This window comes from Convolutriloba macropyga, chromosome 10, assembly GCF_964194025.1.
Source record: "Convolutriloba macropyga chromosome 10, txConMacr16.3, whole genome shotgun sequence".
Taxonomy (NCBI): domain Eukaryota; kingdom Metazoa; phylum Xenacoelomorpha; order Acoela; family Convolutidae; genus Convolutriloba; species Convolutriloba macropyga.
The window spans coordinates 39,993,950-40,014,692 of record NC_134477.1 but is presented as its reverse complement, the minus strand read 5'-3'; the positions used below and the strand labels follow the sequence as shown (position 1 = coordinate 40,014,692).

Below are 20,743 nucleotides of genomic sequence, written 5' to 3'. Positions count from 1 at the left end.
GCTGGCTTCAATGATCACCGTAGTAGTAATGAAAATTTCATAGAGCATTGGAAATTCCTCATTCAGCTCATTACTGTTGATTTTAGCCCAAATAATTTGATTTTTCCCAAAGTTATACCCACCAGCTGTAATCGCCTCATAAATAAGAAAGTCAGTGCCCTTAAGTATGCTCTGTATAATTATTTTGATTGTTGTTTATTGTTTTACCCTCGTTTAGGAATGTTTTTGCACCTAACCTGTTCTGTAAAGACACCGTGCACTTCTCCTTTCATGGAAACCATGTTTTCACTATTATTCTGTTTAACATCATTCAATAAATTAAATATCGTTAATGGTATTACTCTCCTGTAATTGACTTAATCTAGTCCCCCTAAGTGCAACCTTCCCGACTCCTAGCCCGTAGCCTGATGGCTGATCAAACCCATTGTCCACTCTGCAAGGGTTCCCTACGTAGGGGAGGTGTCTAGAAAGGGGCTTCGTGGATCTTACAGACAATAAAATTGGAGTACAAAGAGTGCCTGCAAAGACTTCAAATTCTTCCACTGGCAATGTATCATGAGGTTCACGTTCTCTTGACGCTTATGGTCATAGTACCATGACGATACAACATGAAATGGGAGGATTATGTCATCAATGAAAATTCGAACGAACAAACTGGAAATGATCTTCAGTACGAGAAGACTCCTCGAACGAACTCAGGAGAGCGATTTTTGGATAAGAGCAGTGTAGCCTGCGAATCTGTTCGGTAAGCTTTTCAACTGTGACATTCAACGCATGGAGAATTTCAAAAAATGGCTCACAGTTACTTTGACAAAACATTGATTACGGAAACGGATGCAAATGGAGACTATCATGTTTGTGCAATGAATGAAGAAACATAATGTAATTAAACTTTGACTGAAACTACTGGCGGAAATGAAAACTTTCCTTAGATGGCCCTAAATTCTTTATTATTATTTTTATTATCATTATTATTATGTTATCAGTTCTCACATATGGTATAACAGTGTGGGGTGGATCAGCCAACTGTCCGCTAGAAAAAAAACGACACAATTCAGAGGCGGGCAAAGTGTTTTGGAATTATTTCCTCGTGGCGTCCAATAAAATACCGTATCTATTCTGTTTTGCCCCCCTCCAGCTTAGTGGGCTGAAATTTTTTACGCCCCCAGGCGCTCATGCTATTTTTGAACAGAGTAACGTGCTATATAACAACAGATAAATTGTAACTGGGGGGGGGCATAAAAAACACTGGGGGGGGGGGGGCGAAACAGAATAGATCCAAAAGACCATATCAGTGAGGCAGATCAATTTTGTGGTCACAGATGACAGAATACTTTCAAGAAAGACTGAGACCGAGATTGCCCAGCAGCAGTGAAAACAATAATTGACTTTTTAGTCCATTTTCCCGGATAGAGTACTTTTTAAACATCAATAAGCCTTTATTTTATTTTAGGTTATATAAGATTTCTTCTTCTATAATTTCATGGGGGGCTGTAATTTCATGGGTGAGGCTATAATGGGAAAGACGAATAACTTCTTGATTGTCAGTGCTGGTTTTATTTGGACGAAAAAGGTTTTATTTTGATGATATTTTACTGCATCGTATATATTTTGAACTGCATTTTAAAAAAGGGGTCTTTTCGTTTATCTTCGTTTTATTGCCGAATTTGGAAATTAAAAATGTAGACATAAAGCTCTTGTCACAGGACCAGCCGCTGTTCACTGTGGAGGATGGGTGATTTTAAATCCTTTTTTCTTAAAATGTTGTGATAAACTTTAGAATGCATCTTTGAACTGCATTTTAAAAAAGGGATCTTTTTGTTTATCTTCGTTTTATTGCCGAATTTGGAAATTAAAAATGTAGACGTAAAGCTAATGTCATAGGACCAGCCGCTGTTCACTGTGGAGGATGGGTGATTTTAAATCCTTTTTTCTTAAAATGTTGTGATAAATTATAGAATGCATTTTTGAACTGCATTTTAAAAAAGGGATCTTTTTGTTTATCTTCGTTTTATTGCCGAATTTGGAAATTAAAAATGTAGACGTAAAGCTAATGTCATAGGACCAGCCGCTGTTCACTGTGGAGGATGGGTGATTTTAAATCCTTTTTTCTTCTTAAAATGTTTTGATAAAATTTAGAATTTTCTCCTAGTTGTTTTGATAAACTTATTGAATAGTGAACCCCGGAACAAATTTACCTTGCTGTATTTTTAAATACGTATCCGCGCGGGGCTGAATCAAACCTACACCTTTCCAAGCCTCGCCACCCCAGCCGTAGGCGAGTGAACCAATCTCCCACCCCGACTCATCACATCAGGTCGTATCATTCCAACTGATTTCATTTTTAGAACAATTTTTTGTGTTTTTGAATGTTAGCCGGCTCCGTAATAATGTTTTTTGATGACAACCATCTTTCTTCATCATATCAGGTTGTACCATTCTAACTGATTTCATTTTTAGAGCAATTTCTTGTGTTTTGAATGTTAGCAGGCTCCGTGAATGGGACGTTTTGATGCCAACCCTCTTCCCTCCAGCTGCTCAGACTTGATCTTGGGTACTTCTCGTACCAAATATCAGAACGAGGGTCAAGTACAGGGTTGTGTACACTTCTATCAAGGTGCTAAACTGCTAGATCTCTGTGATGTTATCAATCAATAACCAAATCAGAAACTGAACACTGTTGTAGTAATTGCTGGCTTCAATGATCACCGTAGTAGTAATGAAAATTTCATAGAGCATTGGAAATTCCTCATTCAGCTCATTACTGTTGATTTTAGCCCAAATAATTTGATTTTTCCCAAAGTTATACCCACCAGCTGTAATCGCCTCATAAATAAGAAAGTCAGTGCCCTTAAGTATGCTCTGTATAATTATTTTGATTGTTGTTTATTGTTTTACCCTCGTTTAGGAATGTTTTTGCACCTAACCTGTTCTGTAAAGACACCGTGCACTTCTCCTTTCATGGAAACCATGTTTTCACTATTATTCTGTTTAACATCATTCAATAATTTAAATATCGTTAATGCTATTACTCTCCTGTAATTGACTTAATCTAGTCCCCCTAAGTTCCCTAATCCAGCCACCGAAACCGCAATCGCAACGCCGGCACCACACAATGATTTGACCGTTCCGACACTGCACTCATAGATCCTGCAACATTTCACGCCCCCGAACGTTCCGTCGCCGCACCATCGGATAATATTTGGGATAACTTCCAGCCTCATCACGCGGTAACAGTGCGCGAAATATACCGCGAGGTCGTCACATGGAAGCCCTCATTCTTCACGCTCTCTAAGAACAAGACAGGGGAACAGTTTGCCAAAGCCCTTCACGGTGTCTTCTCCCCGATTGCCGTAGACACGGATAGATCCGATATATCTCTGACCCTCTGTATGATACGTCCGCACTTAACTTTCAGTCGAACAAAGAACACGGACGATTGATCGAACAATCAGACCATCAAGCGTAGACTGCGTGAATGGCACAGCTGCAACTTCTTAGACCTGTTCTGTGAAGCGAACGCAATCAAAACGAGAATGAATTCAAGGAACAAAAAGCAACACTCTGACCTCAAAATGTTCAACGATTTCATGTCTTGTGGTAAGATCAGTAATGCTTTTCGCGTTCTTTCGGATGAGCATAAAGGCGGCGTAATGGCACCTACCGATCTCATAGACGGTAGACCGGTCCTCAAGATTTTACGCCACAAACATCCTGAAGGGCAACCCTTGGAGCCCAACTGCATTCAGAGCCAACATCTACGCACGCTTCCCTACCACCTCGCTGTGTTCGACAAAATCAGTGCAAGGCTTGTCCAAAGGCATGCAATGAAGACTCATGGCAGTGCCGGGCCTTCAGGTCTCGATGCTGATGACTGGCGTAGACTGCTTTCGGGCAGACCTCCACGAACCTGTGCAAGCTTGTTGCCAAGTTTGCTAAGAGGCTGGCCACGTCCATAATACCACCAGATGATTTGATTGCGTACAATGGTTGTTGACTAGTGGCTCTGGATAAATGTCCAGGTGTGAGACCTATTGGTATTGGTGAAGTAATGCCTCGCATCACCTCGCATAATCGTCGACTGCATCAGGCAAGATCTAACATCCCTCGGTGGAAACATGCAGCTGTGCCTGGGCCGGAAATGTGGCATAGAACATGCCATATGCCAAAACCGCATTTAATGTGCTCAATAGACGAACAGCATTAGAGAACGTGAAAGCCTTATGCCCATCATTGCATGTTGCCTTACAGAATTCCTATAGCGATCCGTCTCATCTCTACATCGGTAAGTTGACCATTCTGTCTCAGGAAGGTACGACGCAATGTGATCCCCTCGCGATGGCAATGTATTGAATCGCAATCCTACCCCTAATATCAAGACTTCACAATGACTCCTTGATACAAAAATGATATGCTGATGATGGTAGCGTCGTTGGTAAGTTGAAAGATATCGGGGCACTCTTCGACAAGATCACTCAACTTGGTCCCAAGTACGGATATTTTGTCAATCCTCCGAAGTGTCAGTTGATAATTAAGCCAGGAGGCGAGCGCCAAGCGTTAACTGAGTTTGCAGGCACAAATATGGAAATCACGCAGGGGGCTCGAGTCCTGGGATCAGTAACCGGTAGCTCTGAGGCCAGTAAAAATTTCCTGAAAGATGCGGAAATTAAATACACAAAAAGTTGGGACCGACTTGGTCAATTTGCTCTCACCTCTCCCCAGAATGCCTATGCATGTTTGACGAAGGGGGTTCAACAGAAATTGAGCTTCCTCTCGCGTACTACACCCTCCATGGACGGGGTTCTGGACAAGGTAGAGGAGCGGCTTGGCCGATTCATGCCGAACATCGTCGGCAAAGAAAAAATCCAAGAGGAAAGAGAACTTTTTTCACTCCCTCTCAGAATGGGTGGGCTTAACATCGCCCTCCCACAAGATACTCGAAAAAATCTTGAGAAATCAATTGAACTCTCAACTCCGTTGGCGTCATTTAATAATGAATTATTCGAAAGTCAACAATTTGAATTAGAACACACCAAGATCAGTCTCAGACAGATAGCAGACATGCAACGTGAACTCAACTCGAAAGTTCCAGAATCGAAAACAATCTACCAGAAATGAAGTATACCATCCAGCTGGTCTCGGAGAATTAGAATCTGGATGGCTTAACGCTCTTCCGTTATCAAAACATGGTTTCGACCTCACTATGACTGAATTCCGTGATGGAATAGCAGTTGGCTAAACCTGGGAAGCGAAGAACACGCCAGCTATATGCCCATGCGGGAAAAAATTTAGCATCACCCATGCCCTTCAGAGCGCCAAAGGAGGGTATACGCACCTACGACAACGAAATCAGAGACGTGTTTGCAATCCTGATGGATGACGTTTGCCACAATGTCCAGACAGAGCCAAAACTTCAGTCGCTCGATGGAGAAATTTTGTCGAGTAATTCAACCACTACTGATGATGACGCTCGACTGGACATCAAGGCAAACGGTCTGTGGGGCTCCCGCTTTAATCAGACTTTCTTCGACAAGAAGAGTTTCAACCCTCACGCGAAGAGCTGCCCTAAAACCATAAACTATGCATACAAATATCACGAGAGCATCAAGCGAAATAAGTACGAAGAGCGAATCTGCGAAACCGAACACAGCAGTTTCAACGCACTTGTTTTTGCGTGCTCGGGTGGTGCTGGGCCATCAGCATCGCGCGTTATGAAACAACTCGCAACCAAGATCAGCGAAAAACGCGGAGAGCCGTACGCCGACACTATAAGCTACATCCGAACGAAAATCAGCTTCGCACTTCTGAGGAGCTGTGTTCTCTGCTTGAGGGGATGTCGCGCCCTCAAGCCTCGTGTTCTCAGTGAGACTTCGATTAGCGCCGTCGTGGAGGAGGGAAGGCTGCACTGAGTGTATGGCTCCTCAGCTTTATTCCTTTGCTCATTCCTTGATATCCTATTTTTATTTTAATCCTTCCTTACCAGTTCCTTATGTGTGCTATTTATATATATTGGTGCTTTCCTCTCCACTTGTTAGTTATTTTTGTGACTGGGCCGTCTCTACACTGTCTGGAGGGGAACAGCTTGGAGTGCAGCATCCGGCTAAGTGCTACTCATCATCCCTTATGTTCCGACCTACATCCATCGTTGCCGGATGGTGTACACGGTCCTTTTTATATATTTTTAAAAAAATTCTTAAAATGCTCCTGTTTCTCCGTCAGCAGTTCTTTTATAGTTGCTATCTGCCGAGCAAAATTCTACGATGAAGCTCAGAAGAGATAAAATCATGATGTAAAGGGCAGATTTTTTGGGTATTTCCTATTATAGCCCCCATTAAGGTATAATTACCTTGATTGTGGCGCGGGGGGGGGGGGGGGCTATCCGGCCAATATGCTGGATGAGGCTATAATGGGAACGGGCCGATTTTTGACCAGTTGTACCCTCTCACCCTAGGCGAACCAAGGCCCCAACGCTGCCTCCACTTCAGCCCCACTCCACCCCCCTACCCCTATCAATGCTAGCATCCCTAACCCCAAGCTAGCTACTACCAAAGCCAACCGCTCGGCGGTCGGTTGAGAGAGCAATTTGCCCGATGTTTGACGGTTGTTTTCAGAAGAAGCTATAGTCTTGAGCTACCAAGAAAGCGATGGACATAGACTGTCCGTCCGTTCCACCCATTGACAAGAATGGATGGACGACCATTGAAATTGGAAAGTCATGCGAGAAGATAGTGTATTACCCGGAAGTGAATGCTCTGCTCTGTTATCACAAATCATCTGATATTACTTCAAATGACAGCAAGGAAACCTCTGTCAATGTTTTGGAGATAACAACCGGTCAAATTCTGAAGACCTTCCATTTTGCGTCCAATATCGATCATGTGATGTCCTTAATGAAACAGAAAAAGGTTCTCATTGGAACTGGAAATGTATTGGGCCTAACAAGAGAAGTCAGCGGCTGTCTTTATTTAGACACTTGTTTACAATTGCCGTCTTCGACAGGAAATCAGAATTGCATTCTTGAATTGTCGTACGAAGAGGTATTTTTCGTTCATTAGCATTTTTTCAAAATCTATAAAATGTAAATTCAAATTTTTTGTGACCATAACAAAAAGTTTGGTCAAACATTTTCATTTCATGAGTCTTTTTCTAAACATGTGAATATTTTTGTCCATAAATTATTAGTAATAATTTCTAAAGCCCTTTACTTGTCTATCTGTTGGCTATTGGAACACATTCATGTATTTTGATCATTTCTCTAATTAATTTCTCCTTAAATTGGTTTTGTTTTTTCTTTCCGGATTTCTATTGGTAGGTTGTCAATTGTTCTCAAACGAAGTTTTTAGTAATTATTTTAGTCCTGTTGGGTCTTTTTTAATGCATTTTTTCGCTTGACCGATTTATTTGACTTTTCGTCCTCAAAAACAGGATAGAGAAGTAGCGTTTTACCCCCCCCCCCCCCGCCCCACCCCACTGTTGCCCGACCCACACCATCAGCCCCCAATGCACCCCTCCCACCGCTGCGCTCGCCTCACACACCTTCAATTAAGCTAAAGCTAGCCTCACTAAACCGTAGCTAGCTAATGACGAAGCCAACCGCTCGCAATTAGCTCAGACGTTAGTCGGTTTTGTTTCCACTTTCTCGAGAAATTTCCGATTACTCATCCATTTAGATTGACATTTATTTTTTGGAAAAAAGTCGACAGTTCGGCAATTTTCTCATCTCATATTTTCCCAAAATTTTGAACGTTGTTTTTTGTTTCGGGTACTTGACTGCTTTCTTTGACTGCTTTCTTACTTATTAAATAGTTTCAGTGAATTGATTGAAAGTCCGGACATCTGGAATTGGGTAGCCTCTTATCAGAGAGGATTTTAATAGCCGGCATTGTATGATTATGAAATGGTTTATATCATTGGTGCAAGTTCACTGAGAAATACGATTCAAGGACTCCCATATCAACAGAAGAGGCCACTATTCGGAAGCTTCTATCATCTTGGTGGTTTGAGCTTCAATACAAGAAACCCAATCAAACACAAAGTTTTGCAATCCTACCTAGACGCAGGAGGGGCCCTTGAAAGAACGAAAAAGTTAGTGATTTGGCACGACGTTATCAATAATACGCTAACACCTCACAAGAAAACAGAAGCCTGTCCGATATCAGAATTATTATCAATTCTCCAAAAGTACAAAACCCGTATCGAAGCCATTGTATATATTCAACGGTTTGGAGCTCCTCGGGCTCTCAGCCAGTTGAGGTCAACTGGAATCGTAGTTATCGAAGCATTCAAGCAGCTCATATCACACCGAAATAGAAAGAACGCCACGTTAATTAACGATTTAAGTCAACTCCATCCGTCAGTCAAATCGGAAGCTCGTCTGCTGTTCGTGGTTTGGAAGAAAAGAGCTGAACTAGACAGTTTTGGACCCAAGCAATTCAAAAAGCTTAGGCAGAAACCCAAAAAGAACAAGCCCTCAAAGAAGCAACGACTGAAAAAGAAACAACAGGCAGCTTAAGTAAGTACTCTGTGTTCATACTGAGCCTTCTAGATCCTTTTTTGGTGGGGAGGCGAGGTTTGAGCATTTGTACTTGCGACAATGCCTGAAGGCACACACGCTCTAGAAATCAATCTACCAAGTATCCATGCGGAGAATGTAAAAGCGAATGTAAGGACTCATGCCTTTCGTGTTTTACGTGTGGCACATTGTATCATTCAGGAATGTGTTCTGGTATAGCTGCCAGTATTTTAAGTTCGCTAACAAAGCAAAGTGGTTTAATTTGGTTATGCAAAAATTGTCAAGAAAGTGCAAAAAGCAAATTGAAAGGAACTGATCAAAACTTTGAGATGCATTCAAAAGTAACACAAATTGAGAAAAAGATGATGGAGAACAGTGCTACGATACAGGGTCTGCCGAAAACAATTGAAAAAGAGATTGAGATCAAATTCAAACTTGTCCAGAATAACTTCGAGGCAAAATTGGATAAGCTAATTGAGAACCAAGAGAAGCCAGCATTGCCTAAACCAACTTACCACACTCCAAATTTTCGAAGTATAATGCGAGAAACTCTAGAGCAGCAAGAGAAGGAAAAAATTGAGATTGAAAAACGGGAACAAAACTTGGTACTTTTCAGAGTACCGGAAAGCAAAAAGGATAGTCCGGAGAACAGACAAAAAGACGACATCGAGTTTTTCTCCGATTTTTGTATAAACGGTCTTAGCTGCAATGTGCCTGAAGTACAGAAAGCTATAAGGTTGGGCGAACCTCCCTCACCAACAGATCAAATCAGAAGAAATAGACCTCTGAAAATTGTCCTGAGAGACAGAACTGAGAAAGAAGAAATCTTCAAATCCCTTAAAAACTTGAAAACTGCAGATCCTTCCTACAGAGGGATAGGCGTCTCACACGACTACTCTAAAGAAACGAGAGAGCTCATAAAATCGAAGCTATCTGAAGCACGCGAAAAGGACGGACAAAATGCAGAGCGCTGCATGTACTTCATTAGGGGACCTGCCTCAAGACTTGAAGTCCAGCGTAGGAGAAGAAAATACATACCTCAGCCTGAATCTGAAAATCACGGCTTCTGACTAAGAGGCTCGCTCAAGCTGCTCCTACTAAATGTTAGAAGCTTACTTAATCTACAAAAGCGACTTAAACTAGTTGATTTTGTCTTGAAACACTCATTTGATTTGTTACTACTAACCGAAACATGGCTTACAAGCGACATCAAGAGCTCAGAACTGCTCTTATCACAATATAATGTAGTTAGGGCTGATAGAAAGTCAAAGAACGAAAAATCTAAGCACGGAGGATGTCTGATAGCAGTATCAAACAACGTCAGCCTTACTGAAGTAGATATTAGCCACCTTCCAGATGCAATTCAAGAATCCCTGGTAGTTATTAAACTAAACCAACCTGACCCAGCCGTAATAGCTCTTTTCTAAAACCCACCAAAAGGAAGCCCCTATAGATCTGAACAAAACGATATTGATGCTATTTTTTGCCTTCTATCAGTTTTCGCTAATCAAAAAATTCTCTTTGCTGGTGATTTTAACTTACCCGGGATAGATTGGGACATATACCAATCTAATGATGCTTATGAAGACTGTTTTGTAAACAAACTTGTCGACGCTAATTTCAAGCAATGTATTGGTTTCAACACCACCAAGTCATCCTGTTTAGACTTAGTCCTAGCCAATGATGAAGGTTTGATAACTTCAATAAATAGATTAGACGATTTAGAGGAATACTCTGACCATTTTCCGATACAAATCGAAATAACTAGTGGATCAAGAGAGCCCCAAAAGAAACAAGAAGTGTACTATAGCTATTGCAATTGTGATTTCGATTACCTAAATGAGCTCATTGCAAACAATCCCTTTGACCCCTACTGTTACAGCAGCATAGATAAAACCACAGATTTGTGGTACGAATGGATCTTTCATCTGATAGAAAAAACTACGCCTAGAAGAACTCGACGGAGACAAGAGCTTCCGCCTTGGGTATCATCTGAAACATCGCACAAATTAAACAAACTCAGGACACTAAGACGTAAATCGGAACGTTGCGTGAATTTCTCTCTTTACCTAGCCACCCAATTAATAGAACTAGAAAAGCATTGTGCTGACCTGCAAGAAAGAGACCGACAAGAATACGAAGAAGAACTAATTTCGAGCAGAAACAGATCTAGAATATTCAAATATTTGAAAAGTTTCCAAAAAGAGAAATTCCCACCAAAAATTGTACATCTTGACTGGAATTCCCTTGCACAAAGCAGCAAAGAAAAAGCAGAATTGTTCAACACGTATTTCTCATCAGTAGTTACTGATGAAAGTTATGAACAGATTGATGCTCCACCTCTTCTCGATGCTGCTGGACAGAAAATAAACTTCACCGAGAAGGAGATTACCAAAGAACTGGAATTGCTGGTTGTCAGAAAAAGTAGAGGCGCAGATGGCATTCCCCCAATTCTGCTTAAGAAAACTGCAAATACTGTTTCCAAATCGATTAAAAGTTTGATCAACAACATTGGAAGGTTACACAATGTTCCCGGTTCGTGGAAGCATGGTTTGGTCTCACCAATATTCAAAGATGGTAATAAGAGTGAAGTGAAAAATTATAGACCTGTCACACTGATCAACATCATATCCAAAGTTTTTGAGAAGTTAGTCTTGAAGTTTTTCGCAGAACATTTGTTGAATAACATTACATCCTGTCAATTTGGTTTTGTACTGCGGAGGTCTGTAATCCTGCAGCTTATCTTGAGTCTGTCTAATATCTTTGAAAATCTTAGTGCATCAGAAGAGTTCTGTTTCCTACTGCTGTTTGACTTCTCTAAGGCCTTTGACAAAATAAAGCATTCAGTTTTGATGAAGTTAGCAAGGATGAATATACCACGAAGTCTCTTTTTACTTATTAAAGATTATCTGACTGGCAGAACACAAAGCGTAAATGTAGACGGCTACCAATCTGAGAAACGTCTGGTCTCTTGCGGAGTTCCCCAAGGCTCTGTACTGGGACCTATCCTTTTCCTGATCTACATTAACGGCCTGCCAAATGTAGTCTTTTCGTCTCTGGCACTCTTGTTTGCAGATGATTTAAAACTAATCCATTGTTCCAAAAATGACAGTCTAGACAAGCTGCAAGTTGACCTAAACAATCTCCACAATTGGAGTGTCCAAAACTGCCTCCTTTTCAATTACAAAAAGTGCTCTTTTACACAATTTGCTTTCGGGAGTCGTGTCGAGGAGGTTGTACTCTCTCTAGAAAATAATTTGATCCAAGAGAAGAGGGTCGTTAAAGATCTTGGGCTGACTATAGTCGATACCCTAAATTGGATAGAAAATGTGCGGAATCGAATAGCGAAAGCAATGAAGGCGTTTTATCTCATTCGAAGGAACACAAGCTGCCAAATTTCTATGAAATCTAAGGTTCACTTATATAGAGCTATTATAAGCCCGACATTAATGTTTGCATCTGAATGCTGGGAGCTAAAGCGAAACGAGTATCAAATTGTAGAGGGGTTTAATAAAAAGGTCATGAAATGGATGACAAACAGAAATTGTTACAAAGAAGCTATTCAAAGCAATATACTGCCACCACTCTACTTTAAAGTCCTAAAAGATCTTCTTCTTTTTAGCAGCATAGTGTCAGGAAAGTTTGATGTCGACTTGCGCAACTATTATGTTATTCAATGGGCCGGAAGAAGATCTAGGGTTTTATTGCCAGAGATTCGATACGAAGCTCAGAGACTCAATTTTTGGTATAGAACTGGATTTCGGGTGAACATCCTCCAAAGGAAAATTAACTTCTTTGACAACATTAATTTGAAAGGAAGACTTCTAGAATTGATGTGGAAGTTTTTCAATGAAAACTGGGCTGAGAATAATTTCTGTAGTTGGATCTTTTTGTGCCTGTGCCAGAACTGTCGTGCAAATTCTATGTTATAAATCCGGGACTTATCCTCCCCGTGAAATTGTCACAAAGCCATAATAATAATAATAATGCTTCATTAAGTCAAAAATTTTGAGAAGTTTTTTAAACAAAGAGCTCTGCAAGTAAAACTAGCAGAACCCTTGGATTATCAAATTTTTAATTCTAGCTTTTAACGGTGTTAGATGTCTTGCTAAGTAGATTGATCTAATAGCGGTCGCCATTTTGTCAACCTTTTTGATCTGCGTCAATTTTTAACTTGTCGATCATCAAGCTCAGATAACGAAACTGACCTTCGGTATTATATTATCATTAACATGAAATTGCTCAATGTGATGCTGATCTTCTTGGGAAAAAACAATTGCTTCGGTTTTATCTATATTCAAGGATAACATATTCTGTTTCATGTAATTATCTTTTTTCTTGAAAATTACTGGCAATTTTGTTAGAAGTTTCTGATCTGTTCTGGAGTTAGATATAATACATGTGTCGTGCAAATTGTAAAATTTCTTTGCTTTTCATATTTTCTGAGAAATCGTCAATATACAGCATAAAAATCATTGGCCCAAGGACTGATCTTTGAGGGACTCCATGGTTACTTGTCATCCATTCTGAATATGATTCCGTTTTTAACGCATTGTTTCCTATTAGCACAGGGTGGCTTTATTTTGTCATTTTTGTTTGAATTAATGACCATGATTTCAATAGTTTCTGTGCCATTAGTGTGCCTCAAAAGCGATAGTTCTTTTGAATATTTTGATTGTAATGTGCACTTGTACTATACGAAAGAGTAGTTGAATTTTCCTGCTTTCATGGGTGAATTTCCGTTTCATTGTTTTTATTCTGTTGTTCGATGGTTGTGTTTTTCTTTGCTTTGACGCGTTCTGCTGTTAGATATCAATTGTTTGAAGGTTTCGTTTAGTTGTCGAAGACGACTGAGTCGCTTCTGATTTTTACCGCTGTTTTCCGAACCCTGTGCTAGTAATTGATTTCCTGAGAGATACAAGTTTTCTGTTAATGCGCCGCGGTTAGTGGGTACTTTTTGACTTTGATTAGTATATTTGTGGGGAGGCGAGGTTTGAGCATTTGTACTTGCGACAATGCCTGAAGGCACACGCTCTAGAAATCAATCTATCAAGTATCCATGCGGAGAATGTAAAAGCGAATGTAAGGACTCATGCCTTTCGTGTTTTACGTGTGGCACATGGTATTATTCAGGAATGTGTTCTGGTATAGCTGCCAGTATTTTAAGTTCGCTAACAAAGCAAAGTGGTTTAATTTGGTTATGCAAAAATTGTCAAGAAAGTGCAAAAAGCAAATTGAAAGGAACTGATCAAAACTTTGAGATGCATTCAAAAGTAACACAAATTGAGAAAAAGATGATGGAGAACAGTGCTACGATACAGGGTCTGCCGAAAACAATTGAAAAAGAGATTGAGATCAAATTCAAACTTCTCCAGAATAACTTCGAGGTAAAATTGGATAAGCTAATTGAGAACCAAGAGAAGCCAGCATTGCCTAAACCAACTTACCACACTCCAAATTTTCGAAGTATGACGAAGGAAAAAATTGAGATTGAAAAACGGGAACAAAACATCGTACTTTTCAGAGTACCGGAAAGCAAAAAGGATAGTCCGGAGAACAGACAAAAAGACGACATCGAGTTTTTCTCCGATTTTTGTATAAACGGTCTTAGCTGCAATGTGCCTGAAGTACAGAAAGCTATAAGGTTGGGCGAACCTCCCTCACCAACAGATCAAATCAGAAAAAATAGACCTCTGAAAATTGTCCTGAGAGACAGAACTGAGAAAGAAGAAATCTTCAAATCCCTTAAAAACTTGAAAACTGCAGATCCTTCCTACAGAGGGATAGGCGTCTCACACGACTACTCTAAAGAAACGAGAGAGCTCATAAAATCGAAGCTATCTGAAGCACGCGAAAAGGACGGACAAAATGCAGAGCGCTACATGTACTTCATTAGGGGACCTGCCGCAAGACTTGAAGTCCAGCTTAGGAGAAGAAAATACATACCTCAGCCTGAATCTGAAAATGACGGCTTCTGACTAAGAGGCTCGCTCAAGCTGCTCCTACTAAATGTTAGAAGCTTACTTAATCTACAAAAGCGACTTAAACTAGTTGATTTTGTCTTGAAACACTCATTTGATTTGTTACTACTAACCGAAACATGGCTTACAAGCGACATCAAGAGCTCAGAACTGCTCTTATCACAATATAATGTAGTTAGGGCTGATAGAAAGTCAAAGAACGAAAAATCTAAGCACGGAGGATGTCTGATAGCAGTATCAAACAACGTCAGCCTTACTGAAGTAGATATTAGCCACCTTCCAGATGCAATTCAAGAATCCCTGGTAGTTATTAAACTAAACCAACCTGACCCAGCCGTAATAGCTCTTTTCTACAACCCACCAAAAGGAAGCCCCTATAGATCTGAACAAAACGATATTGATGCTATTTTTTGCCTTCTATCAGTTTTCGCTAATCAAAAAATTCTCTTTGCTGGTGATTTTAACTTACCCGGGATAGATTGGGACATATACCAATCTAATGATGCTTATGAAGACTGTTTTGTAAACAAACTTGTCGACGCTAATTTCAAGCAATGTATTGGTTTCAACACCACCAAGTCATCCTGCTTAGACTTAGTCCTAGCCAATGATGAAGGTTTGATAACTTCAATAAATAGATTAGACGATTTAGAATATTACTCTGACCATTTTCCGATACAAATCGAAATAACTAGTGGATCAAGAGAGCCCCAAAAGAAACAAGAAGTGTACTATAGCTATTGCAATTGTGATTTCGATTACCTAAATGAGCTCATTGCAAACAATCCCTTTGACCCCTACTGTTACAGCAGCATAGATAAAACAACAGATTTGTGGTACGAATGGATCTTTCATCTGATAGAAAAAACTACGCCTAGAAGAACTCGACGGAGACAAGAGCTTCCGCCTTGGGTATCATCTGAAACATCGCACAAATTAAACAAACTCAGGACACTAAGACGTAAATCGGAACGTTGCGTGAATTTCTCTCCTTACCTAGCCACCCAATTAATAGAACTAGAAAAGCATTGTGCTGACCTGCAAGAAAGAGACCGACAAGAATACGAAGAAGAACTAATTTCGAGCAGAAACAGATCTAGAATATTCAAATATTTGAAAAGTTTCCAAAAAGAGAAATTCCCACCAAAAATTGTACATCTTGACTGGAATTCCGTTGCACAAAGCAGCAAAGAAAAAGCAGAATTGTTACACGTATTTCTCATCAGTAGTTACTGATGAAAGTTATGAACAGATTGATGCTCCACCTCTTCTCGATGCTGCTGGACAGAAAATAAACTTCACCGAGAAGGAGATTACTGAAGAACTGGAAATGCTGGTTGTCACAAAAAGTAGAGGCGCAGATGGCATTCCCCCAATTCTGCTTAAGAAAACTGCAAATACTGTTTCCAAATCGATTAAAAGTTTGTTCAACAACATTGGAAGGTTACACAATGTTCCCGGTTCGTGGAAGCATGGTTTGGTCTCACCAATATTCAAAGATGGTAATAAGAGTGAAGTGAAAAATTATAGACCTGTCACACTGATCAACATCATATCCAAAGTTTTTGAGAAGTTAGTCTTGAAGTTTTTCGCAGAACATTTGTTGAATAACATTACATCCTGTCAATTTGGTTTTGTACCGCGGAGGTCTGTAATCCTGCAGCTTATCTTGAGTCTGTCTAATATCTTTGAAAATCTTAGTGCATCAGAAGAGTTGTTTCCTACTGCTGTTTGACTTCTCTAAGGCCTTTGACAAAATAAAGCATTCAGTTTTGATGAAGAAGTTAGCAAGGATGAATATACCACGAAGTCTCTTTTTACTTATTGAAGATTATCTGACTGGCAGAACACAAAGCGTAAATGTAGACGGCTACCAATCTGAGAAACGTCTGGTCTCTTGCGGAGTTCCCCAAGGCTCTGTACTGGGACCTATCCTTTTCCTGATCTACATTAACGACCTGCCAAATGTAGTCTTTTCGTCTCTGGCACTCTAGTTTGCAGATGATTTAAAACTAATCCATTGTTCCAAAAATGACAGTCTAGACAAGCTGCAAGTTGACCTAAACAATCTCCAGAATTGGAGTGTCCAAAACTGCCTCCTTTTCAATTACAAAAAGTGCTCTTTTACACAATTTGCTTTCGGGAGTCGTGTCGAGGAGGTTGTACTCTCTCTAGAAAATAATTTGATCCAAGAGAAGAGGGTCGTTAAAGATCTTGGGCTGACTATAGTCGATACCCTAAATTGGATAGAAAATGTGCGGAATCGAATAGCGAAAGCAATGAAGGCGTTTTATCTCATTCGAAGGAACACAAGCTGCCAAATTTCTATGAAATCTAAGGTTCACTTATATAGAGCTATTATAAGCCCGACATTAATGTTTGCATCTGAATGCTGGGAGCTAAAGCGAAACGAGTATCAAATTGTAGAGGGGTTTAATAAAAAGGTCATGAAATGGATGACAAACAGAAATTGTTACAAAGAAGCTATTCAAAGCAATATACTGCCACCACTCTACTTTAAAGTCCTAAAAGATCTTCTTCTTTTTAGCAGCATAGTGTCAGGAAAGTTTGATGTCGACTTGCGCAACTATTATGTTATTCAATGGGCCGGAAGAAGATCTAGGGTTATATTGCCAGAGATTCGATACGAAGCTCAGAGACTCAATTTTTGGTATAGAACTGGATTTCGGGTGAACATCCTCCAAAGGAAAATTAACTTCTTTGACAACATTAATTTGAAAGGAAGACTTCTAGAATTGATGTGGAAGTTTTTCAATGAAAACTGGGCTGAGAATAATTTCTGTAGTTGGATCTTTTTGTGCCTGTGCCAGAACTGTCGTGCAAATTCTATGTTATAAATCCGGGACTTATCCTCCCCGTGAAATTGTCACAAAGCCATAATAATAATAATAATGCTTCATTAAGTCAAAAATTTTGAGAAGTTTTTTAAACAAAGAGCTCTGCAAGTAAAACTAGCAGAACCCTTGGATTATCAAATTTTTATTTCTAGCTTTTAACGGTGTTAGATGTCTTGCTAAGTAGATTGGTCTAATAGCGGTCGCCATTTTGTCAACCTTTTTGATCTGCGTTTTAACTTGTCGATCATCAAGCTCAGATAACGAAACTGACCTTCGGTATTATATTACCATTAACATGAAATTGCTCAATGTGATGCTGATCTTCTTGGGAAAAAACAATTGCTTCGGTTTTATCTATATTCAAGGATAACATATTCTGTTTCATTTAATTATCTTTTTTTTTGAAAATTACTGGCAATTTTGTTAAGTTTCTGATCTGTTCTGGAGTTAGATATAATACATGTGTCGTGCAAATTGTAAAATTTCTTTGCTTTTCATATTTTCTGAGAAATCGTCAATATACAGCATAAAAATCAGTGGCCCAAGGACTGATCTTTGAGGGACTCCATGGTTACTTGTCATCCATTCTGAATATATGATTCCGTTTTTAACGCATTGTTTCCTATTAGCACAGGGTGGCTTTATTTTGTCATTTTTGTTTGAATTAATGACCATGATTTCAATAGTTTCTGTGCCATTAGTGTGCCTCAAAAGCGATAGTTCTTTTGAATATTTTGATTGTAATGTGCACTTGTACTATACGAAAGAGTAGTTGAATTTTCCTGCTTTCATGGGTGAATTTCCGTTTCATTGTTTTTATTCTGTTGTTCGATGGTTGTGTTTTTCTTTGCTTTGACGCGTTCTGCTGTTAGATATCAATTGTTTGAAGGTTTCGTTTAGTTGTCGAAGACGACTGAGTCGCTTCTGATTTTTACCGCTGTTTTCCGAACCCTGTGCTAGTAATTGATTTCCTGAGAGATACAAGTTTTCTGTTAATGCGCCGCTGTTAGTGGGTACTTTTTGACTTTGATTAGTATATTTGACTATGTAGTTTTATAGTTAACCGACTCTTCGACCAACGATATTTTGCTTTTATTTTTAGGCTTTTCCTGAAAAAAATAAGTTTTTTTTCATTGGAGGAGCTGAACGATCTTACACTCATTAATGTATGTTTAGACAAAAGTTTCTGATACCTCAATTAGTGCGTTATTATTGTTTTGAATAATTTTTCTGCACTCGATCCAATTGAGAGTGATTTCCTTACTTCTCGTTTATTTTATATTTTCACCCAAATCTTCTATAATCAATCGAGCGAGAGTGTTTTCTATAGAGGTATTGTTAGGATTGTTGAGCGTTTTATCTGAGCTGCTAAAAAACTGGTCATGAAAAATTTTTTGCGGTAATTCCTTGAATCCAATTGTTAAATCAATTTGAAAAACTCAATCCGTTTAAAAATCAATTGAAAAGTTTTTGTTTGAAATTTCAGTCGATTTAGTTCGTTATCATCGAGCATATTTCTAACGGAGCTCCGGAGAAACAGATGTCTTCTCTACGTTAAATTAAAAAGTATTCATGAGAAAATTGTTAAAGTCTTGATTTTTTTTAGCGTTTAGTATCTGTTTGATTCCAGTTGTTAATTGCTCTCAAAGACATTTTGTAGCAATTGTATTGGTCCTGTGGTCCTTCTGTATGCAATTTTTGCTTTTGCTTGACCAATTTTTCGTCTGACCGCTTTTATCCTTAAAAAGAGAATCAACAGATAAAGCCCTGAGGGTTTTAAATGGCCGAGTAATTCTCTTGGATTCTTAATAGTCTAAGTATGCGATTCACCAAAACTGTTTTGAGGAGACAGTTTTGTGATGTGAAGGGCGGTCCTTAATCTTAAAAGTTTGACCCCTCAGTGTGTACCCCCCCCCCCCCCCCCCACCACCACCCCCAACGGCCGACCGCGAATCCGCTATTCGCCCCCGCAGTTTGCCCGACGTTTCGTAAATTTTTGAATGGAGATGGTGAATCGTAAGGGCTGACTGAGCCTTTGTAGTAAATCAATAACTATACTACTTCATGATACTTTTCTACTAAAATATATGTATGTTGAGAATTGTTCGCCAATATGTCCTTCGCAATAATTTTTTGATATTTTCTTCTTTTTTGAGCCATCAAACTCTGCTGGGTTTTCAAAGAACTTTCTTGCTGTGTAGGTTGTCCTCAATAAATTGTTTTTTTAATGGTGCTGTTTTTAGCGCCGTTTGATTTTTCTGTAATATGCCTGTCTGAGTAGTTTTTCGGTCATTTTGTCAGCGTTGCCGGAATTTGAAACGATTTTTGTTTCCTGTAGCTCATATAGCGTTGAATTCACTCATGTAATTCATTGTCATAGTGTCACATATATTTTTCTTGCTTTGTCAGTCAACTTTATTGGGATTGATATGTTTAAGTTGTAGTTAAAATTTAGCTAGTGCTGATACTTCGATTCTTTCTGAGAAGTCTTCTCGCTGTTTTTTAGTTGGCGTCAATATTGTTGATACAACCATATGAAGTCATGGTCACTTCAAACCTCTGTTTTCGTCCATTCATTCATTCATGCATTTTTTTGTGCAGCGAGTTCTTCATCTCCTTTTCTCTTTTATCGGAGCAATTTTTGTTCACTTGTGCCATTTAAGTTTTTGGTCATTTTTTTTCGATCATTTAAATTAGTTTGTGAATAACTCAACTTTCCTGACTTTCAAATTGACTTCTCCTTTTTCACACCGTTTTTTGTTGCTGACTTACAGCTTTCAAAAAGTCACGAACATTTAAAAACCATGGGCATTAAGTGTGATTAGAAGCCCTTAGCTGGTTTTAGTAAGCTTTTCTGGTTTTTGCTCCCCTTGTTACTTACCTACCCCTACGACCATATGGCTTAAAGGATCTCGGTCGAATGAGCTGTTTTCCCATTCATTTATACCATTTCGCCTGCATCGCGTGTGTGAGATTTTTTTCACTCTTATCGGAGTTAGTTCCTTTGTTCATTGGCGTGATTGAGTGTTTTTTCACTCGTGATTTACAAATTTCACATATATGATATTCCTCACTCTCAAATGCACGTCTGCTTTTTAAAATTGAAGCAGATAATTTCAACTGAGTTTATGTCATTCTGAGTTTATAACTCAGGGATGTTTATGTCACTCTGGGAACAATTTCTAAATCAAAATTTGTCTTCGGTCTTTCCTGCTTATCTTTTTGACACTACAGGTCTGCGTAGCTATCGCAGCTATTTTCTGGCAGTATGCAAGCTATTTTTTGAGAATCTGATAGTCAAGTCGGGTGCTGTCTTCAGAAAACGCGTTGTGATTATTAGTTGTGATGTAGCCTTCTCATATTTTAATAGGCTAAAAAGACACGAATAGCAA

The 20,743-nt window shown here is 39.3% G+C and overlaps 2 protein-coding genes across 2 annotated transcripts in view; one reads left to right on the top strand and one right to left on the bottom strand.

The window, feature by feature from the left end:
• Positions 1-20,743, bottom strand: part of LOC142348129 (GPN-loop GTPase 1-like) — a 393,281-nt gene that overhangs the window by 197,262 nt on the left and 175,276 nt on the right. The gene's annotated exons all lie outside the window — the stretch shown is intronic.
• Positions 6,616-20,743, top strand: part of LOC142348022 (dual E2 ubiquitin-conjugating enzyme/E3 ubiquitin-protein ligase BIRC6-like) — a 104,994-nt gene continuing 90,866 nt past the window's right edge. Inside the window, exon 1 of the mRNA XM_075399189.1 lies at positions 6,616-7,037. Within this exon, the coding sequence (XP_075255304.1) occupies positions 6,645-7,037 (393 nt within the window). The 5' untranslated portion in view covers positions 6,616-6,644. The remainder of the gene's footprint in view (positions 7,038-20,743) is intronic.